Source organism: Triturus cristatus, chromosome 9 (genome assembly GCF_964204655.1).
Source record: "Triturus cristatus chromosome 9, aTriCri1.1, whole genome shotgun sequence".
Classification (NCBI taxonomy): Eukaryota; Metazoa; Chordata; class Amphibia; order Caudata; family Salamandridae; genus Triturus; species Triturus cristatus.
In genome coordinates, this window is record NC_140592.1 from 802,942,101 (window position 1) to 802,962,135 (window position 20,035).

The following is a 20,035-nucleotide window of genomic DNA, read 5'->3' on the forward strand; positions in this document are numbered from 1 at the left end:
TGCAGTGCGTGGCTGAACAGGGGTACAGTGCTGACATGACTAGGTTCAGGTTCCCCTGTAGTGAAATAACACAAAAGAAGGGCCCAAAGCATAAGCACTTAAACAAAAGGTGGTAAATACGAAGATCCTTCAAATCAGGAATGGTTCATCACGTTACTCCACTGGCAACCAAGTTTTATGGAGTGGAGAATATACCCACAGTATCTGATACTTCTCATAACATGTATATTTAAATAGGTTGCATGTCATAAGTTCCTAATATATAGGAATGGAACTTCTCACGGCAGTAGCAATAATAACGCACTCTTAAATAATCCTCCTTGCAAGGTTTTCAAATGAAGATCCTCAATAGTGCGCTCGTAAATATTCACAATGAAAACATGACTTTCAGAACGCTGCTTGTTTTCTCATGCCTACGTGTTCTCCCTGCATGAGTTAATAACTCGCCAATATGAGAGAACGCCAAGAAGTAGGAAAAGGCAGCCACCTCCCTACCCGGCCACATGCATTTAAATCAGGAACATAACTCCCTGCTTGTTCTCAACATTGTAACAAGCGGTGCTCGTTTGCTCCCGCAAGAACTCGGAACTGGGTTCAGCCAACAGGGCAGGAGTATGTACCGATAATCCTCAAGAGTTTGCCATATCCGCTGAGCACTACAAGGAAAAATAACGAAATGTAATGCGGTGCTAGATGCACCCTTACCAGACCTCTACGAACTCCGGCGTCTCAGCGGCAAGAGTAACCGGCACCTGCTGCTTCCTCGGAAGAGGTAAAATTATTTCCTTCCAAGTGCGGAATGACGTCACCTACGTGGCCCCCCATTGATTCATGGGAATTGTAGTTCAGTTAACGTCCGTGGTGTTTTGCTGCTGTTTATGCCTCGTCAGTGTTCTCTCTGGTGAGACCTGACACTCCCCCACGATGTCCTACGGAGGCGAGTGTGGCCTTTGTCCGGGCCGTCTTCACGGCCACAGGCATTTTGCAAATGGGCAACCCGGTCGCCCCGATCCCAATGGACCACTTGTTGGAGGTTCTCCACCATGGCTCTGGTGGGGGGGGGGGGGGGCCGCTGCTTCCATTTGAAACTTCGCTCCACAACTGTCTTCTTTGGGCCTGGGGGCCTGGGGGCATCCTGCTACGGGGGATCCGGTACCTCAGCCACTCCTCCACTGCCACCATCCTGCCCCGCATGATCCAGCCTGCCTTTCTTCCCACCCCTCTGCCCAGGGCCCTGTCCTGCAGACTGCTTTTCCTTCCTTGCCTTCAGTGTTGCTCCCTCCATTACGGGAGGCCCGGTGGTTGGACTCCTGGGGGTATAACCTATTCGCTTCCACTAGTGCTGCTGTGCGCGCGCTCAGCACGCTTTGTGTGTTGGCCAGGGCTACCTCCGACCTATGGGATTCCGCGGAGTCCCTTCTGTCTCGCACCTCCCACAACGGTGCCTGCGCTGATCTGCGGCGCCATGTGCTGGATGGTTGGGAGTTAGCTGCGTTTATTCTCCGTTCAGCCTTGGATGTCTCTGATTCTCTCGCCTGCGCTATGGCAAGTTCTGTGGCCCTCTGCCGCCATGCTTGGTTGCGGGATAGCGTCTTTCCGGAGAATATTCAGGAGTGTCTTGTTGACCTGCCTTTTGATGGGATGCTTTTATTTAACACCCATGCGGACTCCGCTATTCAACGACTTCTTGCAGGGGTTCCGTCTTCCTCCCCCTCCGTAAGCTTCGGCTTGTCGGTCCTCCGGTGTCTTGAGGGAGATGTTTATCCCACCTTTCTATTTGGGCCTAATGTTTCGGTTGGGATGTCTGTGTGCTGTGTGTGGCTTGGAATGCCTTTAGGGTCCTCACGTTGGCCCTTCTGTTCTTTTGGCTGCTGGTACAGCCCTTCAACTTTTGTGGTGTGATTTTTGACTGTTAGTGCAACTGTATACATCCTCAGGTTGGGCCATAGGTGTGTTTTTTGGCTGATTGGTAAGCCGCCTGTGGTGATATCCACAGGTCTTTTATGTTCTTGACTTCTGCTGCGGGTTTCCCTAAGAGGTGTTCACCTGTTTTATTGTGGGACGTGTCATACCCTAGGTGGGGTACTTGTAGGCTATTGTGTAGCTCTGTCCTAAGCTGGGCGGGTGGGGAGCCCTTCTCGGGTTCCTCGCGTTTCCTGGCATCACTGTATACCGCTTAGTGCGGTCTCTCTCTTCTTTCTTTCGCCTTCGCGCAGCTTGCGCTGCTCCAGGTTCTGTGCTGCTCAGTATCCGATGGTGTTTCCATCCTTCTTCTACAGGGCTCACCTGTCGTACATTTTGCCCTTTGTTCCTGCGGGAGGTCTGCTTCTGTGCGTTTTGCTTTCCCTCCTCAGCCTCTGGATTGACAGACCGCCTGTTGCCATGCTGTCTACGATGTCATGGCTTGGTGTTTTCACCTTATTCTCCGCCAGTTCGGCCTGGTCCCCTGCCTGTGTTTAGTTGCCGGCTTTAGACCTGTACTACATATTTCTCGCTTCCGGGGGGTCGCTTCGCCCCCCATAACCCCACCCCCCCACCCCAGCTGCTTCTTGTGGGGGGTTCCTCTCCTCTTTATCTTCTGGCCGGTCTCACTTCTCTTCGTGGGCCTGGTTGTGCCACTGGAGCGGTCCTTCTCTGGAACTTGTCCTGGGGTTCCCTTGCCTCTGTCTTCGTCTTGCGCTTGGCTTGTTCTGGGCACATTACTTTATAGTATTTACCAGCTGCCTGCTGCGCATGCCTGGTAGTTATGGTCCAACTCCGTGGGCCTCAGCATGTCCTCGTGTGCTCCTGTCCCTTGCTTTGCTGGAGTTTTGTGTGACTGTGTCTTCCTTCTCACGTATGCGCTTATCGGCTGTGGGGCCGTTCCTGTCTTGTCCGCTGCCTCGGCGCTGATACCCGTTCAGCTGTCCCCTTCGCTGTGTTTGTTCTCCTGAGGCGGACTCTGCCTCTGTTCCACCTTTTCTCCTTAGATTTTGAGGTGGTTCTCTTCTCTCCTTGGTACTCGCTAGGTGCCGTCTGTCCCTCTGGGTTTTCTGGCAGACGCCCTTTGTCCTTTGTGTAGGCTTGTGGTATCCTGGCCTTCCCTTCTTCTTGTTCTTGCTTACTTCTGCTTGGTGAGGGCTGGGCCTTTCTTCCTGCCCCCATGACTCATCCCCTGTTGGGGCCCTGTATTCTTCCAGGCTGGCGTGGTTCTCTCGCAGACCTTCCTCCCCTCTGGGTATGGCTAGGATATCTATTCTACGTTAAGGAATCTGCGGCTAGTAGTCTCTATCAGATGTACAAGTTACTTACCTTCGGTAACGATGTTTCTGATAGAGATGATTCTAGCCGCAGATTCCTCCACGGCCCGCCCTTCCTCCCCATTCTGCGAGGACCCTTCTGCTTGGTCTTCTGTACTCGCCTCCCTCCGGGTGGCTTTGTCTGCTGCGGGTGCCCTCTTCCACTTCCTCCCTGGCACGATGCTTTGTTCTGTTTATTTGTTCCACTCCTTCTTTCCTGGTAATTAGACAGCAGGTTCAAGTGTACTTCTGCATCCCTGCCCCCTGGTTATTCCAGTGTGGGGCCTACTCACGATCTTCTCCTTCTTACTCCTCTGCAGTCCTTTGGGTTGGGGTCTCTTGGCTGTGCCTCAGCATTAGCTCTTTACCAGGGATGCAACATTCCTTGCTGGTGTTGTCTTGGGGTGGTTATTCATCTGTTCCGGACTTGTACCCTTCACTGTTATAGTTTGGGGTTGCAGGTTTTCTGTCATCTACCACAACATTTTTCACATGTTTTTCTGCCTCCAAGGAGGATGTCGCCATCGCTTGTAGGGTTGCTTCTCAGAGGGTGCTCTGCTCTTTCCCTTTCGTGACTTTCAGTAACGCAATGCTTGGCACTGTCCCTGCTGGTGCTGTTCCTCACCATTCTCCTCTTTCCTTTCTGTTTCACTGCTCTTTTTGCACACTGTTCCCATACTCTCACAGTTTTGTTGGAGATGGCTCCACGTTGTGGCGCGGAAAAGTTCTCAGAAGAAAACTGACATCAGCGCGCCTGGGTGGGACTTATGTGACCTTGCTGACGTCGGGCCTGCGGACAACGTCAGGGCAGAGTCGCGTGGTGCCGCCCCCTGGCGCGCAGAGATGGTGTGGCAAACATTTTCTGGATCCAGTCTCACGCCTGGGGATAATTCTACATTAAGGAATCTGCAGCTAGAATCGTCTCAACCAGATACATCGTTACCGAAGGTAAGTAACTTGTACATTACAACATTGGTAGTACCTACTACATAGTGTATATAATGTCCACATAATTATAGCCAGTACTTAATGTTTATATATTAATAAGAAGTCACCTTTCTTGCATGCTAAATTGTGGATTTGCCTAAAGAGGTATTTCCTAAACAATTACATTCATTTAGTGGCATTTTCTATGGAAAAAGAGCTGACATCATGTAACGTTGCATTAAATGCATTAGAGTGAATGGAAAAAACTTGACATTAGATAAATATAAGTTAGCATCTATCTCTCTGTTTTAATTTTACAGCAGTCCTGATGTCCAGGTTCTTCTCCAGCACTACTGGACCAGTTGTAAAGCTTGCAGGTTTCCTGCTATGCAAGGATTCGAAATTAAAACTTTGTCATGCATTATCCCGCCGTCCTTCCTGGACACCCATATTAGCAAATATGTATTTATGTTCAATTATTAATGCATGGTGCAGGCAGACCCTCTCTAGGAACTTCAGCGTCATTCTAAATGTTTGTGGTATCATATAACTGCAGTGAAATTTCTTTACTGCTCATTCATACTCATGCCACACTTATTGACAAGTCCCATTCTTTAATGTGAAGACGTACCTGGAGTTCTGCTCCCTCATCACTAATTCAGAAGGTGGGAATGCATTGATTAAAATGGTGTGAAGCTATTTTGCATTGTTGTTTACACCAATCTACCAGTACAAAAGCAAGCTTCACCGTAATCAACAACGCAAAATCTGTTGGTTGTTTGGAAATGTCATTGTTGCACTGGGCCAAAGAGGCAAATAACAGTGAAAGATGATGAGAGGGCCCTATTGAATAACCTTGGCATAATCTGACAGCAGATCTCCCCAATTGAAAACAAATTAAGACACTTTACTTAGTGATTTTTAAATATTAGTCACTGCCACCCAATTTCTACACATTGCTGTTTGTTCACTATATCGTTTTTTCGGTTAAACAGCATGCTTGTGAAAATTTAGTGGCCATGTTAATGGAAAATGTACTGTCTGTAAATGAAAAAGCGCTATCATATCATGCTTTATTAATAATTTGCGACAGTGCACTACAAAATAACCACTGACTATATACCACACCCTTACTGCTCTTCTGTTGAATGCGTATGACTCATTTGCTACACTTGTTCTTTGTGTGATGCTTGGATTTTTCACAATTTCTATGACCTTGGTGATGTAACACTGATGGCAGCAGCCCTGCTCTGAAAATTCTTCCAGCCCCACTTTCCATGGGTAACTAACTTTGTGATTTTGGTATCTCTGCAGGTCTATGACAGCAAGAAAAATGAAACATTGGAGGAGATTCTGACCTCAGAGGAATTATGTAAAAAAGACATACATTCACCAGTTCTGAAAATGGTGGAATCTGAAACTGAAATAATTATAGAGGGAGAAATCAAACAGAGCTCTGAGCCTTCTTTCACAACAAAACCTACAATTTTTCATGAAGAACCTAAAAACAAGGATGTTTCAGCGAGCGAGATGGTGTCAGCTGTTTTTGGAAAAGTAACTGGCGGACAGGGGAAAATGGCCTTGGAAAAGTTTGAGGTAATCTTCAAAGATTATACAATGTAAATGTGTCAAAATAGTGCCATTCATAGTATGCCAGAAATATGCCACCACCTGTAATTAATCACCATATTGCAAGTCATGAGGGAAGGGATGTTACATTGTGCCGCATCCAAAATACAGCTGGAAAAGGCTTAAAAATGTAAACATACCTGATATCCAACCACTTTATAATAAATTGGTCTCCTGTCCTCCATCCACTCACCATGCTTGGTGTACTGATGCTTACTGCTGCTCAAATAAACAAATGCTTGGTTTTGCAGCGTCAATCCATTTCTGGATTGACATGCTGTGCATTATTCCGCCATCTAGTGGTTGGGTCTGGAATAGTCCTTGTTTTTTTCCTTTCCTTGTTTTGGGCCCAGTCGCCCACCATTTGGTGCCAGGTACGTCCCCTGTGTGATGTCAGACTGCCCCCTGGAGGTTGTTGTGCGTGGTAGCCATCTTCAGGTTCTTTTTTCCACCTTTGGGTCTGGAAGTAGGATGGGAAGCTCCGAAGTTTTTCAGGATATCCCCGAAAAAAAGGAGAAAAAGCCTAAAAAAGTTCCAGTGAACTACACCAAACATCGACGACCCAACCGGAGATAAGAACAGGACTCCAGGATTGACACGAAAGACCTCTAAGGCCGACAAATGTCAAGGTAGGGGCCATGGAAAATACCCCTTTCAAGTTCTGCCCCGAATGCCACCACAAGTTCGCACAACTCGATCCACACGACGTGTGCAACCTCTGCCTACCGAAGGACCATAAGGACAAGGATTGTGAGGCCTGCACGCCATTCCTGCCAAAAACACTCAGGACTCGTCGAAAGCAGAGAGAGGCCCACTACGCCACCATGTCTCAAATATCGAAGAAGACTTTCATTAAGGACCTGGGCATGTCCAGTGACGACGAGGACCAGGGAATGCCAGCAGAGTCAACGCATGAGGGATCAAACGTCAAAAATCTGGAAAGAGACTCCAAGAAACCACACGCCCACAAGAAGGCTAGTGACACAGGGAAGAAGACGGATAAGGTAAGACACCATGCACATCCTTCAGAACCGAAGGGCCACGAAGAAAAGGTGCAACCCAAGGCAGCCCTGAAACAGAGTAAAAAGGCGATGGAAGGTCAGTCGCAATCTGATCAACCCCTCGGGACTCTACCTAGGGATATCGAAGAGGGAAAGTCGCATAAGACGTGGAAAACAAGGGTCGAACATGAACCCCCGAAGGGAAGCGCAACACTGTCGAAGGACTCAAGCGTGAGCAAGAAAAGAAAGTCTCCAGTGTCCGACGACAAGAGAACACTCAAGGGCCAGAAGAAGAGAAAACAACTCGAGGCCGAGATGGCGACGCTCCACCAGAAGAAATAGGAGTTCAACGTGTCACTTAAAGACTTCCGGATCCCTAAAGTCCCGGTTACCGATCCGGAAAAAGTTGATGCCTAAGAAGCGAAAGACTCCAAAGGAGAATAGGAGGATATCCTCGAATCCCCTTCAACCCCCGAACTTCGCGAAGAAGATCCAGAGGAACACGGAGACACTCCAGAAGAGATGGAGGACTCTGAACATTTTAAGGACACATGAATGACCTCACCACACCGAAAGTCCCGAAGAGGAGATATGCTGCTATCCGTCGAAGGCATTACCACCAGATGATATAGCCTTCTAGAACCAGCTGGACTGGTGAAAAGGGCAGCAGACACTTTCGGGGTACCCCTCGAAGAGGAAAAAGGAGACACTTGTTTCCTGCTGGAAACACTGTCCCCTGTCAACAAGGGAACACAGTACTTGTCAATGCTACCAAACATCCTAGACCAGGGCAAGGAAGCCTTGAAGGAACCAACCTCAAGCAAGGGGGTGACACCAAGGGTCGAGAAAAAGTACAAGGCCTCCTCCAAGGACCCTAAATATATTCAGGGCAACACTGTGCCTGACTCCATTATCATCACCACGGCCAGAAGAAGAGCTAATGCACTCCATAACACTGGACCCTCACCAGAAAAGGAAAGCAAGAGAATGGATATGGTGAGAAGAAAGATGGAGAAAGAAGCAGCAACACAATAGTGCATTGCTAACTCCAACGCCCTCCTCAACAGATATGGACACCAGCTGTGGGACGACATAGGGGAGCTCATCAACAAGTTCCTTGAGGAGCACAACAAGAGAGGAACATCTATTGTCCAAGAAGGCAGAAACATCTCAAATGCATGCCTTAAATCTGCACTAGATGCAGCAGACACTGCCAGCAGGCAAATGTGCACAGGCACCACCCTAAGAAGACATGCTTGGCTTAGGATCTCAGGGTTCAAACAGGAGGTGCAAACCTCCATCATCAACAGGCCCTTCACAGGAGACGCACTATTTGGGATGGAGGTAGACAAATCCTTCCAACAAATCAAGAAGGACAATGAAACAGCCAGCACAATGGAAGCCCTGCAGCAAAGAGGTGCCTTCAAAAGAGGTGGGTTCCACAACAGAAAACCCACAGGAAGAGGTGCATTTGGCCAAGGATAGCAAATATTGCAACATCAACAAGGCCAGGGAACGGACAACAAACAGGCCAACAATCAGGATACGAAGGTTGGCAACAACAACCCAAGCAGCCCTTTCGAGGAAGAGGCAGGGGCAGAGGCCAGCCCTCTAGAGGAAGAGGAAACAGCTCAAATTGACTCCCAAATACAACAGGACCCACATCAAACACCAGTGGGAGGAAGAATATCACAATTCTTCAAACAGACAATTGGATATTAAATCTGGTGAAATACGGGTATTGCATAGAACTAACAAAGACACCACCTGCAAACCCACCAAAAACAAAAAGTTTAAAAAACAAGAACTCATACAGTTAAATTTGGAAATAAAGGAACTACTACAAAAATAAGCAATATAATTAGTACCAAAGCAGGAGGTTTTCAAAGGAAACTATTCACCATACTTCCTAGTTCCCAAACAGGATCTATCACTAAGGCCAATCCTGGACCTAATGTTCATAAACAAGTTCATCTTAACACAACACTTCAAGATGGTTACACTACAAGAAATAATCTCCTAAATCCAAAAAGGAGATTACATGGCAACAATAGACCTTAGACCTTAAGGATGCCTACTTACACATAAACTAAATACGCAGACAATTCCTACGGTTCCTACACAGAGGTGTGCACTCAATTCAAGGTACTCCCTTTCAGAATCAAGTCAGCACCAAGGGTTTACACCAAGTGCCTAGCCGCAGTGGCGGCACACCTAAGGAGAGAAGGGATACACGTTTACCCCTACCTGGATGACTGGCTCATAAGGGCAAACACAAGACAGAGATGCCTCAAACACATTCAAACAGCTATTCACATGCTGCAAAATCTAGGGTTCTCTATAAACCACAAGAAGTCATCCACAAAGCTAGAAAGGGAAAAGACTTTCCTAGTTGCAAGACTAAACTCAAGAAACGCGCGGGTGTACCTGACTCAGAAGAGAATACAGTCAATAAAGCCAGAAATATCACTCTACCACAAGGGTCAGTCTCTGACCAAGAGGAGGGTCATAAAATGTATGGGCATGATGGCATCATGCATACCACTCATTCCTCACGCCTGTCTACACGTGCCCATTTCAAGAATGGCTGACCAACAACTGGTCCCAAGCCATAGGGAGTTGGAAGGATCTATTGGTTGTTACGCACAGGCTGCAAGCAGAAATACAATGGTGGGCATCCAATAGCATAGCACAAGGCAGACCTTTCAGTATGGCAACTCCTGTGACAATAACTACAGAAACATCCCTCAGCCTATGGGGAGCACACCTCAAACAGCTGAAGGTACGTGGTCAATGGAACAAACAGGATTCCATAAAACACATCAACCACTTGGAAATGAAGATGGTGTTCCTACCCCTGAAAATGTTCCATAAACACATTCAGGGGAAAACTGTGTTAATCCAAACAGACAACACCACAACAATGTTCTATCTCAACAAACAGGGATGTACAAAATCATTCCCACTAAGCAAGCGAGCACAGGAAATCTGCCAATGGGTAGTATCTCAAGTGATCAACCAGGAACAAACCTAATCCTCATTGCCCCGCAATGGCCAGTACAGACATGGCATTCAAGCCTGTTAGAACTGTCCAGGGGAAGGATGATCAAGATCAAAACATACAAGGACTCATTGACAATGCAACAGAGCCAAATCATCCACCCGGAGCCAATGACGCTACAACTAGCGGCCTGACACCTGAATACGTAGAGTTTGGCCACCTTAACCTGCCTCAACGAACAAAGGAAATAAAGAAGGCAAACTACAAGAAAATGCTATCCTGCAAAATGGAAGCGATACACCTCCTGGTGCACAGCTAATAACCACATAAATTCCACACAAGAAACAGTGATCACCTATTTAACTCCTCTCCCAGACAGCCACATCAACTACTCAAGCATAGAAGTGCACCTCGCTGCTATCGTAGCATACACCAGGGGAAAAGCATGCAAAAGCTTTTTCACAAGGCCTGTCATAAAACAATTCCTAGAAGGATCAAAAAGAATTGCTCCCCCTAGAACAGCACCAGTACCCATATGGAGTCTAAATAGAGTACTCACGCTACTAATGACAAAACCATTAGAGCCCATGCATAAGGCAGAACTCAAGCACATCACCTTAAAAACAGCCTTTCACATTGCAATAACATCCTTATGGAGAGTAAGCGAGTTACAAGCATTAACCATACAGGAACCATACAAGAAAATGCACAAAGACAAGGTAATTTTAAATACCAACTTTGGCAGGAACCAACAGTTCCTGCCAAAGTTGGTATCCAAATACCATATAGACCATAATATCCTTCTCCCAGTCTTCTTCAAAACCCAAAGATTAAGGGCGAAAGAAGCCTCCATACCCTGGATGTAAGGAGGGCACTACTTTACTTCTTACAAAGAACAGAACAAACGCGAAAATCCAAACAGTTGCTTGTGGCCTACGCAGACACCAACACAGGATCGCCTGCCAAAAAGGCGAGAATCTCAAGCTGGATAGTTCAAGTTATCCAAATATGCTATGCCACGACTAACAAGGAATTAACAACACAGCCAACAGCTCACTCCACAAGAAAGAAGTGTGCAAACCTGGCATTAATGACCAATGTGCCCATAGACACTATATGTGCAGCAGCTACGTGGGCATCACCATACACGTTCACAAAGCATTACTGTGTGGACATACAAATGAATAAGGAAGCACAAATAGGACAGAAAGTACTCCAACACCTGTTCGCAAGGTCTTCCTCTCACCCCAGCCTCCATAAAGAGAGGCAAACCACTATGTAATCTGATGCACAGTATGTGAATCTAGAAAAGGTTTCAGGCTGCAAAACAAAATGGTTACTTACCAGTAGGAGTAGTTGTGCAGCTTGAAGAATTTTCTGGATTCACATGCGACCCACCCACCATCCCCTGCATGGAAAACAAACAGGTGGAGAAGAGATTTGCAATAATGATCTAGATAACCATCAACAAGACTTCTAACTAGAACACAAACAGAAAAAAGAATCCGAAGATGGCTACCACGCACAACAACCTCTAGGGCGCCGTCTGACGTCAATCAGGGGATGTACCTGGCACCAAATGGTGGTCAACAGCACCCAAAACAAGAAAGAAAAAAAGGTGTTTTCTAGAACCAACCACTATATGGCGGAAAATTCTTCAAGCTGCAAAACTACTCCTAATGGTAAGTAACCATTTTGTTTACTGTTGATTGAAGGTGCTCTTGCTAAATCAACACTTACATCTGTAGATCTCTCTCCTTCAATTTCCAAGCCTCTGTCACTTATTGTTCTCCATTTGCTTCACTCGGTTCCTATCCTTGTCCCTTCCTACTTCTCCTGCCCAGCTACTCCAACTCCCATCCATAGCCCCTACCTTCCATGTCTCTGAGCCCCTGGGTCATGTCTTTCCCTGGATTTTGTTTACCTTCCATCCAATCTGCATCACAGTCTTAGTTTCTCCTTCCTCCCCCAATCTCTGTGTTTCCGCCTTCTAATTTCACTCTGCCCATCAATAGGCCCTGCCAGGTCCCCCATGTTAGTTGTGGGTCAGAGAACATAGTGTGATTCTTTACAGTCAAATTAAGTAACCTGTGCAAATCTGAGCAGGGGACAAGATGCCCATTCCTATTGAGGCATTTTTGCCACCCTAGCCTGCATCCCATAACAAAATAGCTTTCTTTGTGGTACACCATTTATCTTGTCCAAAGCAAGAATGGTTTACTATACCTCAACTCCAAAACATACCTTTGCTTGCTCTTAACCTCGACACTCTAATGTAGTTTTACTGTACCTGGTACCCCATCACCGCCAGATTCAAATGAAAATGATCCTGTTGTCTGAACACTCTTTTGACCTTACAATTTGAAGTATATTGCATTTTCTAGTACTCCATGCTTTCCCATTTCAAAGCCAGTCTAGGCATGCCTTCAAAGCAGACTGCATATATTAGATTCAGAAGGTTCCACCACATTTAAAGTAGGTTATTACTCTTTGAAGTGGCATGATGTTCTTTCTACATAACTCCTAATAGTATGTTCTCTATTTCTGAATCAAACTAATAATAATAATCCACATTTGTAAAGCGCGAACAATCACCCGTAAGGGTCTCTAGGTGCTGGGGGCCGTGGGGAAGATTAAGCAAGCTGTTGCCCAGAGTCACATGGTGCTGGGCTAATCTGCCGCCGGCGCCAGGGATTGAACCGTGATCCCCAGATTTCGGAGTCAGTCGCCCTGGCCGCAGCGCCACACCTCTTCCTCTTCGTATCAAACTAATAAGAGTTCAACTTCTTTGTTTTCAAAACAATGGGAATGAGAGTATTTTTTTACCAACAGTATTAGTCATGTAGTGTATTGTGAAGTTTAAAAAGGAAAGTGTCACATTACAACTACTTAACTAATTCTTATTTTGAAGCAACCTCAGGTGTCTGTCATTGAGGAAGAAGGGGCAGCAGAGACGATTCTACCCATAGAGGATTCAGAAAAAGATACTCCCTCTTCATCAGTTCAGGAAATAATCAAGACAGGTGTAGAAACAATTCAACGGGGAGTGACTGTCAAAACCAAACTCGAGTTTACTCACAAAGAATCTGGAAAGAAGCCTACTTCAGTGAGTGAGGTGATGTCAACTGTTTCTACACTAGCTATTGATGCTGAAGAGAATGTGTCTGGCACAGTATCTGAGGTATGTAAAGGATGCTGTGGATGCTATAAAATGCCAGTGTATTGAAAGGATGATAGTCCTTACTACAATGTACATGCTGTGTGTAGAAGTATAGCCAATTCTTTAATATGAAATGATAGCACTTTACCTCCCCTGCCCATTGAATTGGGATTTGTCTAATGAGGTCTTACCGAAACACTTACATTCAGTTACCAGTATTTTCTATGAAAAAAAGAGAAAACTTGTGACATCAGGTTAGATAGGAAAAATATGACATGACAAAATAATATACCAGCTCCCTATATTCATTTCACAAAGTATCTGATGTCCTAGTTCTTCTCCAACACCACCCTACCAGTTCTGAAGCTTCCAGGTTTCCTGCTGAGCCAGGCCAGAGTTTCAAAATATCCCTGTGTACTGCCTCCTCACCCTCCGTGAACCACCAAGCTATGCCATAAGTATACAAGTTGAAACATATATCTAATGCTCATTGGTGACTGACCCTCTCTAGGGCCTCAAACACTTTCCAAGTGTGCTTTATGTTATGTAGCCATGCAGAAATCTCTTTTTAAAGTATACTACTTTGATTCCACTTGACCTCCTTTGCAAATTCAAATTGAAACCATCTCACCAAAATTCAAATCCTACCTGGTGCCCTCAAGTGGATTCTTTATTTGAAAGACACACCTAGGGTTCTGCTGCCTCATCCTCAATTCATAAATTACTGGGAAGCTACATTGCATTGATTGAACTGGTGTCAGGCTGCTTTGCACCGACCTACTCATACATAATACACTTTGCCCTGCTCGAAAATGCTTGCATTTGTTAGTTCTATGTAACGTTATTTGTGCACTGTGCCATTGGTGTAAATAATAGTGCAAAATTGCAGAAGTGCTTTATTGCACAATTCTGATGAAATCTGTTCTGTCTGTCGGGAGATATCTTCAATTGAAATAATTGTTATCCAAACAAATTCATTAAGACATGGTGGCATGTTTGATCTGTCTGCAGTTTTTAAAAATATTTTATAAAGGCAAATTCTCAAAATGATGTTTGTCCTCAGAAAATAATAGCTAAATGAGTCTGTGGTTACAACAGAGGAGCAAATGGAATAGAAACCATTCTGTGGCAGCTTTCTCATTACTGCCCACCTCTAAAATTAGGTCCTTAGATTTATGACGGAGAAAGAAATAATGTGTGTGTTTAGATTACAAGACTTGCTAGACATAGGGTCATTAGTGGTTAAGTACTAAATGGTGTTTTGCTGTTGATGCTTCATGTTGGTGAGTGAATTATATTAGAAATTTGTTTATGTATGTTTGTCACTGTTTTCTTTTAAAAGGTGGTAGTGGCTTGCTTTCAAAGACTAGAACCTAGTTGTGTCAAGGACCATGGCTCTTTCATTGGGAACTTCATCAACTAATAAAAGCAATGCTTTATTCAATGTCCTTGTTTGCCATGCTATGCTGCAGTCATTTGTTAATTCTGCCACGATTTAATAGTTATAACAATGTAAAATGTTTAGTTTACTAAGTCTTTGTGTCTTTGGAAACAGCAGGTTACTATCAGCAAGAAAGAAGCAACACCAGAGAAGGTTCTGTTGTCAGAGGAATCAACTAAACAAGACACACCTTCGGCCATTCAGGAACTAATTGAGGTTGATACTGAAACAATTAAACAGGGCAAATTAGACAAGAGGCCTGAGCCTGGCATCACAGAGAAAACAGGGATTTCGCATGAAGAACCTAAAGAAAAGGAATTTTCAGTAAATGAGGTGGTACCACCAGCTTCTGAAACAGAGACTGATGGGAAAGAGAAAATAGCTGGTGGCAAGTTTGAGGTAATCTGGAATAATATTCTAAATAATCAAAGTTTCAGAACAGTGATATTTCTTAACATGTGAGAAATAGTTCTTGTAGAAAGTACGTATATGTGGTCAGTCACTTGTTCTGTGATTTTTTGATGAATGCAGTCAAGGTGCTATGATGGAATGCTATATTTTGCTTATTTCTCTTCTATCCTAATCCTATTAATTCGTAAAGCGCTGTGTGCTCCAGTGTCTTAAAACAATATTCAATATTACTTGGTAGTTCCCAATTGCGAAGTAGGTTCACCACGTTGAACGCCACTTTGCAGAGTTTCGACAGAGGTGATACGACTAGCGGTCATGAACACGTGACGTGCCTAGCCTCAAAACTTTAGCGAACTTACTTCGCAATTCGCTTTACAAATCTATGCTCTGATACTTGAAATCTGCAATGTTGAAGACAATTGCTGTACTTTGACAGGTTTCTGGGAATATCCCATTTATTCTTGAGTCCTTTAAAACTTTGGTTCATTGCATCAAATCGTTAGAAACCCTGAAGAAGTATTTTGTGCTTAAAGGCACATGACGTAACACGTGTTGGCTGCCTTTTGAGAAAGCTGTGTTCTCATCAAGAATTATCTGCAATAGCCAAATTTGCGTTGTATTATACTGTGACTTTACATTTTTGAGGAGGCTGCTTCTTACGAAGATCTGTGATATCAAGTTGATTTGTGTGACTTTATACTACGTTAAGTAGTGAAGATACTTCAAGAATTGATTGGAATAAATACCACGTATCATTGTGAAACATTGTGTGAGGACTCTAACTCGTGTTATATTTTGCTTGGGGTGGAATACTAATTTATACCTTCTAATTTAAACATACTTGTTTTCCCACTCATTTCAAAATATATTTATGTAATGTCCTACGTCTCTACCCTGCATTTCACTGTACACCTATGTCCATCACTGGCTCAATCCTAAACATGCCTGGTTTACTGCTGGTTCTATAGATTCTTGCTGAGACATAAGCTATGTTTTGATTCAAATGCATGTTGCTCCTGGTTGCTTGCTTCTGCTATACATACCTCTTATTCCATTGTAAATAGGATACTCTAGTGTATACTTCACTTTCATCACCAGTTTCCAGGTCATGTGTGACTCCTTGCTGCCCATCCTTACCACCCTCATTCACATTATTTTGTTCCTCTCCTCATTCCCTCATATACCCTCTCACATCTATGTTCTGGCCCAGTGCTTACCTCTTTTTCTTGCCCAGTCGATGTCTTGCCTTCCATGTCTCTGTCGCTTGGAGATCGATCCTAATGTCTTAACCTGCTTTCTTTCTCTGCTTTCCTTACCCTCTGGATCACAGTTTCTCTTTCTCCCCAGCCATCTCCCCTGCTATCACAAACCATTTTTCTTCCTGCTATTTTGATTCTACCTGCCCATCTTTTGGTGCTGCAGGTGCTGATGTCCGGCCTGTAATAGAGAATGTGATGTGATGTGCTATTATTATATTCAGTCACTCAAGGAAAATCTAAGCAAAAGCCAACATGTCAACTAAGATGATTCATTTCACCCAAACATGTATGACCAAAGCAGAGGTATGCAGTTCCTAGGAGGGGTGTGGAAAAGGAAAGGGAGGGGAGGGGAGTGGATTTAGGGGTTTGTGGATAGTAGATACCAGGTGTTCCTAATAGAATAAAGATGAAATAGCTCCAATTAGGAACAAGAGCCCTCACACACCCGGATGGATGTCATGCTTCATCATCGGCCAGCTCCTCGTTGGGCCGGCGCTGAAACTGGCAACTGCCCCCGCAGGGGTGCTGTTTGCTGGAGGTCTTCTCTGGTTGCCGACGTGAAGCTGAAAAGCAGTATGGGGGCATATGGGTAGTGAGTAGAGATGGGAAGCAAAAAGTGTGGATTTAAAAATTGCTATAGAACTCCCCCAAAAAAGATTTATTCACTGGGTACCTATGCTATGAGTAAAAGCAACTGAATAAAAAGTAATGGCTGAAGAGGGGAAAGTGTACCTGCTTAAGCTCAGGGTGATATGTGTGGGGTGAGGCTGGTCGACATGTTTCATGCTCTAAATAGTCCAGTTGGATCTTGGCATTTTATCAGGACCGAGGGATCCTCATCTACTCTAGAGGGGACGGTATGGGTATGTGTAATAAGGTCACATCCCCTACAGTCTGGACTCTTGGCGTAGTCCTGTATTAAAGTAAAAGCGTGGAAAAAAACAAGGAAAAGTGAGGTATACCTTCTGGAGAACACCTAGAAGGGGGGGGTTATTTTGGCCGCGACCGTGATATCCAGGGTACTTTTTTAGCTGGTTGTTCTGACTCATAGCATAGGTACCCAGCGTATAAAAAAGTTTTTGGGGAGTCCTAACGCTATTTTTAAATCCACACTTTAGGAACACCTGGGGCCATATTACGTATTGGAATTGTTTGCGCCTGGCGCACCTTTTCAGAGGGCTGCTCTCAGGCGGCGCACTGATAGTGCACCACCTTTTAAATGGCGCACTTACAGTGCGCCTTCTGAGGGTTTCTTTGACTCTGCGCCCCCATCTGCAATATGGCGTGGGCGCAGAGTCAAAGGAATTCCCTCATTTGCATAGGGCACGCCCCTATGCAAATGAGGGAACACCCACTGTTGATAGCTCCGGCGCTTTAAGTGCGCCAGCGCTATCGGTAATATAGAAGGGGAAGCACAAGCGTCTGTGCCCCCTTCTATAATACCAAAGTGCCCCAGGGGCACCTTATGTAATGCCCCCCTAGTATCTACTGTCCACAATCCCCTAGCCCCCTCATCCCCTTTCCGCCGTTTTCCCCGCCCCTCTTAGGAACTGCATACCTCTGCTTTTGTCATAGCTATATGGGGCCTGTATGCTGGACCTACCAAGCCCCTGTCCCTCTTTTTGTGATAAACCCGAACATGTATCACAAATCCAAACAATGTTGTTGGTGGTATGCCATTTCTTTCTGTCCAAAGCATGAATGGTGTACCGTGATACCAATCCAAACCATACCTTGTGTGCATCCAGCCTCTACACTCTAATCCAAATTTACTGTACCAGGTGTCCCCTTACAATCAACTTAGGTAAAAAATTATCCTGACGGCTGAAAGCTCGCTTTGAACGATATTGTGTGCCCTAACACTCCCCATTTCAAAACATAAAAAATGTCCTGATAGCTTCTCACTTCTCTAAATAAAATTACCGATTTTTTCAGGAAAATCAAAACCCCAGCTCCCACCTCCACAAATACATCATGAAGGAAATGAGGCAAATGAGGCATATCTTTCTCTGTGGTCATTGTAATATCAATGACTTCTGAACAGTACTAGGTTGAATTACTGATTTAGCCTGTTTTGATTGTGAGCATGCCTGGAAAGGAGGCAGCATCTTTTAGATTTAGAAGATTCCGGTACATTTTAAAGTAGGCTATTGCTCTCTCTATTATTCTCCTTAATATGCAACTCCAATAATATTTTGTCCATTTCTCTGTCAAACTAATAACAGTTCAACTTCATTGTTTTACTGAAAAGGGGAAGGAACCTATTTGTGTTACAAACTTTATTTTTCGAGTACTGTGTTGAAAAGTTTTAAAAGGAAAGCATTACTTTAAAGCAAATTACTTAATTCTAACTTTAAAAAAAATCTCAGGTGTCTACCAGTAAAGACGAAGGAACATCAGAGGAAGTTCTACCCAAAGAGGAATCAGCTAAAGAGACTGCTTCATCGTCAGTTCAGGAAATAATTAGGCTTGGAATGGAAACCATTCAAAAGGGTGACTCCCTCAGCACAAAATTAAACTTTTCTCATGAAGAATCTGGAAAGAAGCCTACTTCAGTAAGCAAGGTGATGACAAGTGTTTCTCCCGTTCTCATTGATGCTGAAGAGAAGGGGCCTGGCACAATATATGAGGTATGCATAACTGATGCTATAATATGTATTGCTACATAGTGTATATAATACATACAGAATAATAGCCAATACTTAATATGCAAGTAATGATAAGAATTCACATCTCTTGCTGGTTAAATTGTGGATTTGCATAAAGAGGTATTTCCTAAATGCTTACATTCATTTAGTGCCATTTTCTATTGAAAAAGAGCTGACATCATGTAACATTCCAGAAAATGCTTCAGAGTGAATAGAAAAAATATGACATTAAAAAAAAAAAATTAGCATCTATATCTCTGTCATCATTTTACATCATACATGATGTCCAAGGGGCTCATTACGATGGCGGAGTGACCGCCACTGCCGGGTCGGCGGTGGGGGTCCCTCCGCCACCTGGCTTCCATTTCCCCCCTGCCACATTAGGATGGCGGGGGAATCGCTTAGTGACCGTGGCGGTCACAAAGACCGCCCTCCATGCTTCCGCCACAGCAATCATCACGATTGCCTGGTGGAGCGGTCAGCATGTGTGAAATGGCGGTGGTGCCTAGCACGCACCGCCCGCCAGATTACAATGCCGGCGTCACCCAGCCTTTCTATGGCGGTTCCACCGCCATGGAGAGGCTGGCGGAGGCTGGCTTCTGGGGCATGTTGCGGCCCCCTCTGTGTGGGGGGAGGGTCTATGTGCACTGGGGGGGTACCTATGGTACCCCCCTACATTTCCATGCACAAGGTGGCAGGCATCGTGTGGTGCCTGCCACGTTGTGCATGGAAATGGACTACGTGGCATTTGTGCATTGCGAATGGTGCTGTAGCCAGCAGCACCATCCGCAATGATCAGGGGCCTGGATGCTCCCGCCATAGTGGCGGGCACATCCTGATACACTCAGCGGGGCCGCCCCCTTACCAGCAGGCAGTCCCAGCTCCGCAGCGATGGCGGGCAGACTGATGTCTGCCCGCCATCGTAATGTTCCCCCAAGTTCTTCTCCAGCACCAATCATCCCAGTAGTAAAGCTTGCAGGTTTCCTGCTATGCAAGGCCTCAAAATTAAAACATAGTCATGCATTATCTCGCTGCCCTCCTGGAACACCCATCTTAGTAAATAGGTCTTTATTAAAATAATAATGCACGTTGCAGGCTGACCCTCTCTAGGAACTTCAGCGTCATTCTAAACGTACGTGGTCATATAACTACAGTGACATTTCAATTTAAGATTTGCTTTATATTCCCCTTACTGCTCATTCTTAATCATGCCACACCTATTGACATCTCTCGAACATTCAAATTGTACTTGGAGTCCTCAAGTCCCATTCTTTAATGTG

The 20,035-nt window shown here is 45.0% G+C and overlaps 1 protein-coding gene across 1 annotated transcript in view; it reads left to right on the forward strand.

Moving 5' to 3' along the window:
* LOC146798868 (nesprin-2-like) overlaps positions 1-20,035 on the forward strand; it is a 1,144,883-nt gene that overhangs the window by 507,848 nt on the left and 617,000 nt on the right. The window contains exons 51-54 of the mRNA XM_085627789.1: positions 5,520-5,801; positions 12,748-13,017; positions 14,552-14,836; positions 18,477-18,737. Coding sequence (XP_085483915.1) covers positions 5,520-5,801; positions 12,748-13,017; positions 14,552-14,836; positions 18,477-18,737 — 1,098 coding nt within the window. The remainder of the gene's footprint in view (positions 1-5,519; positions 5,802-12,747; positions 13,018-14,551; positions 14,837-18,476; positions 18,738-20,035) is intronic.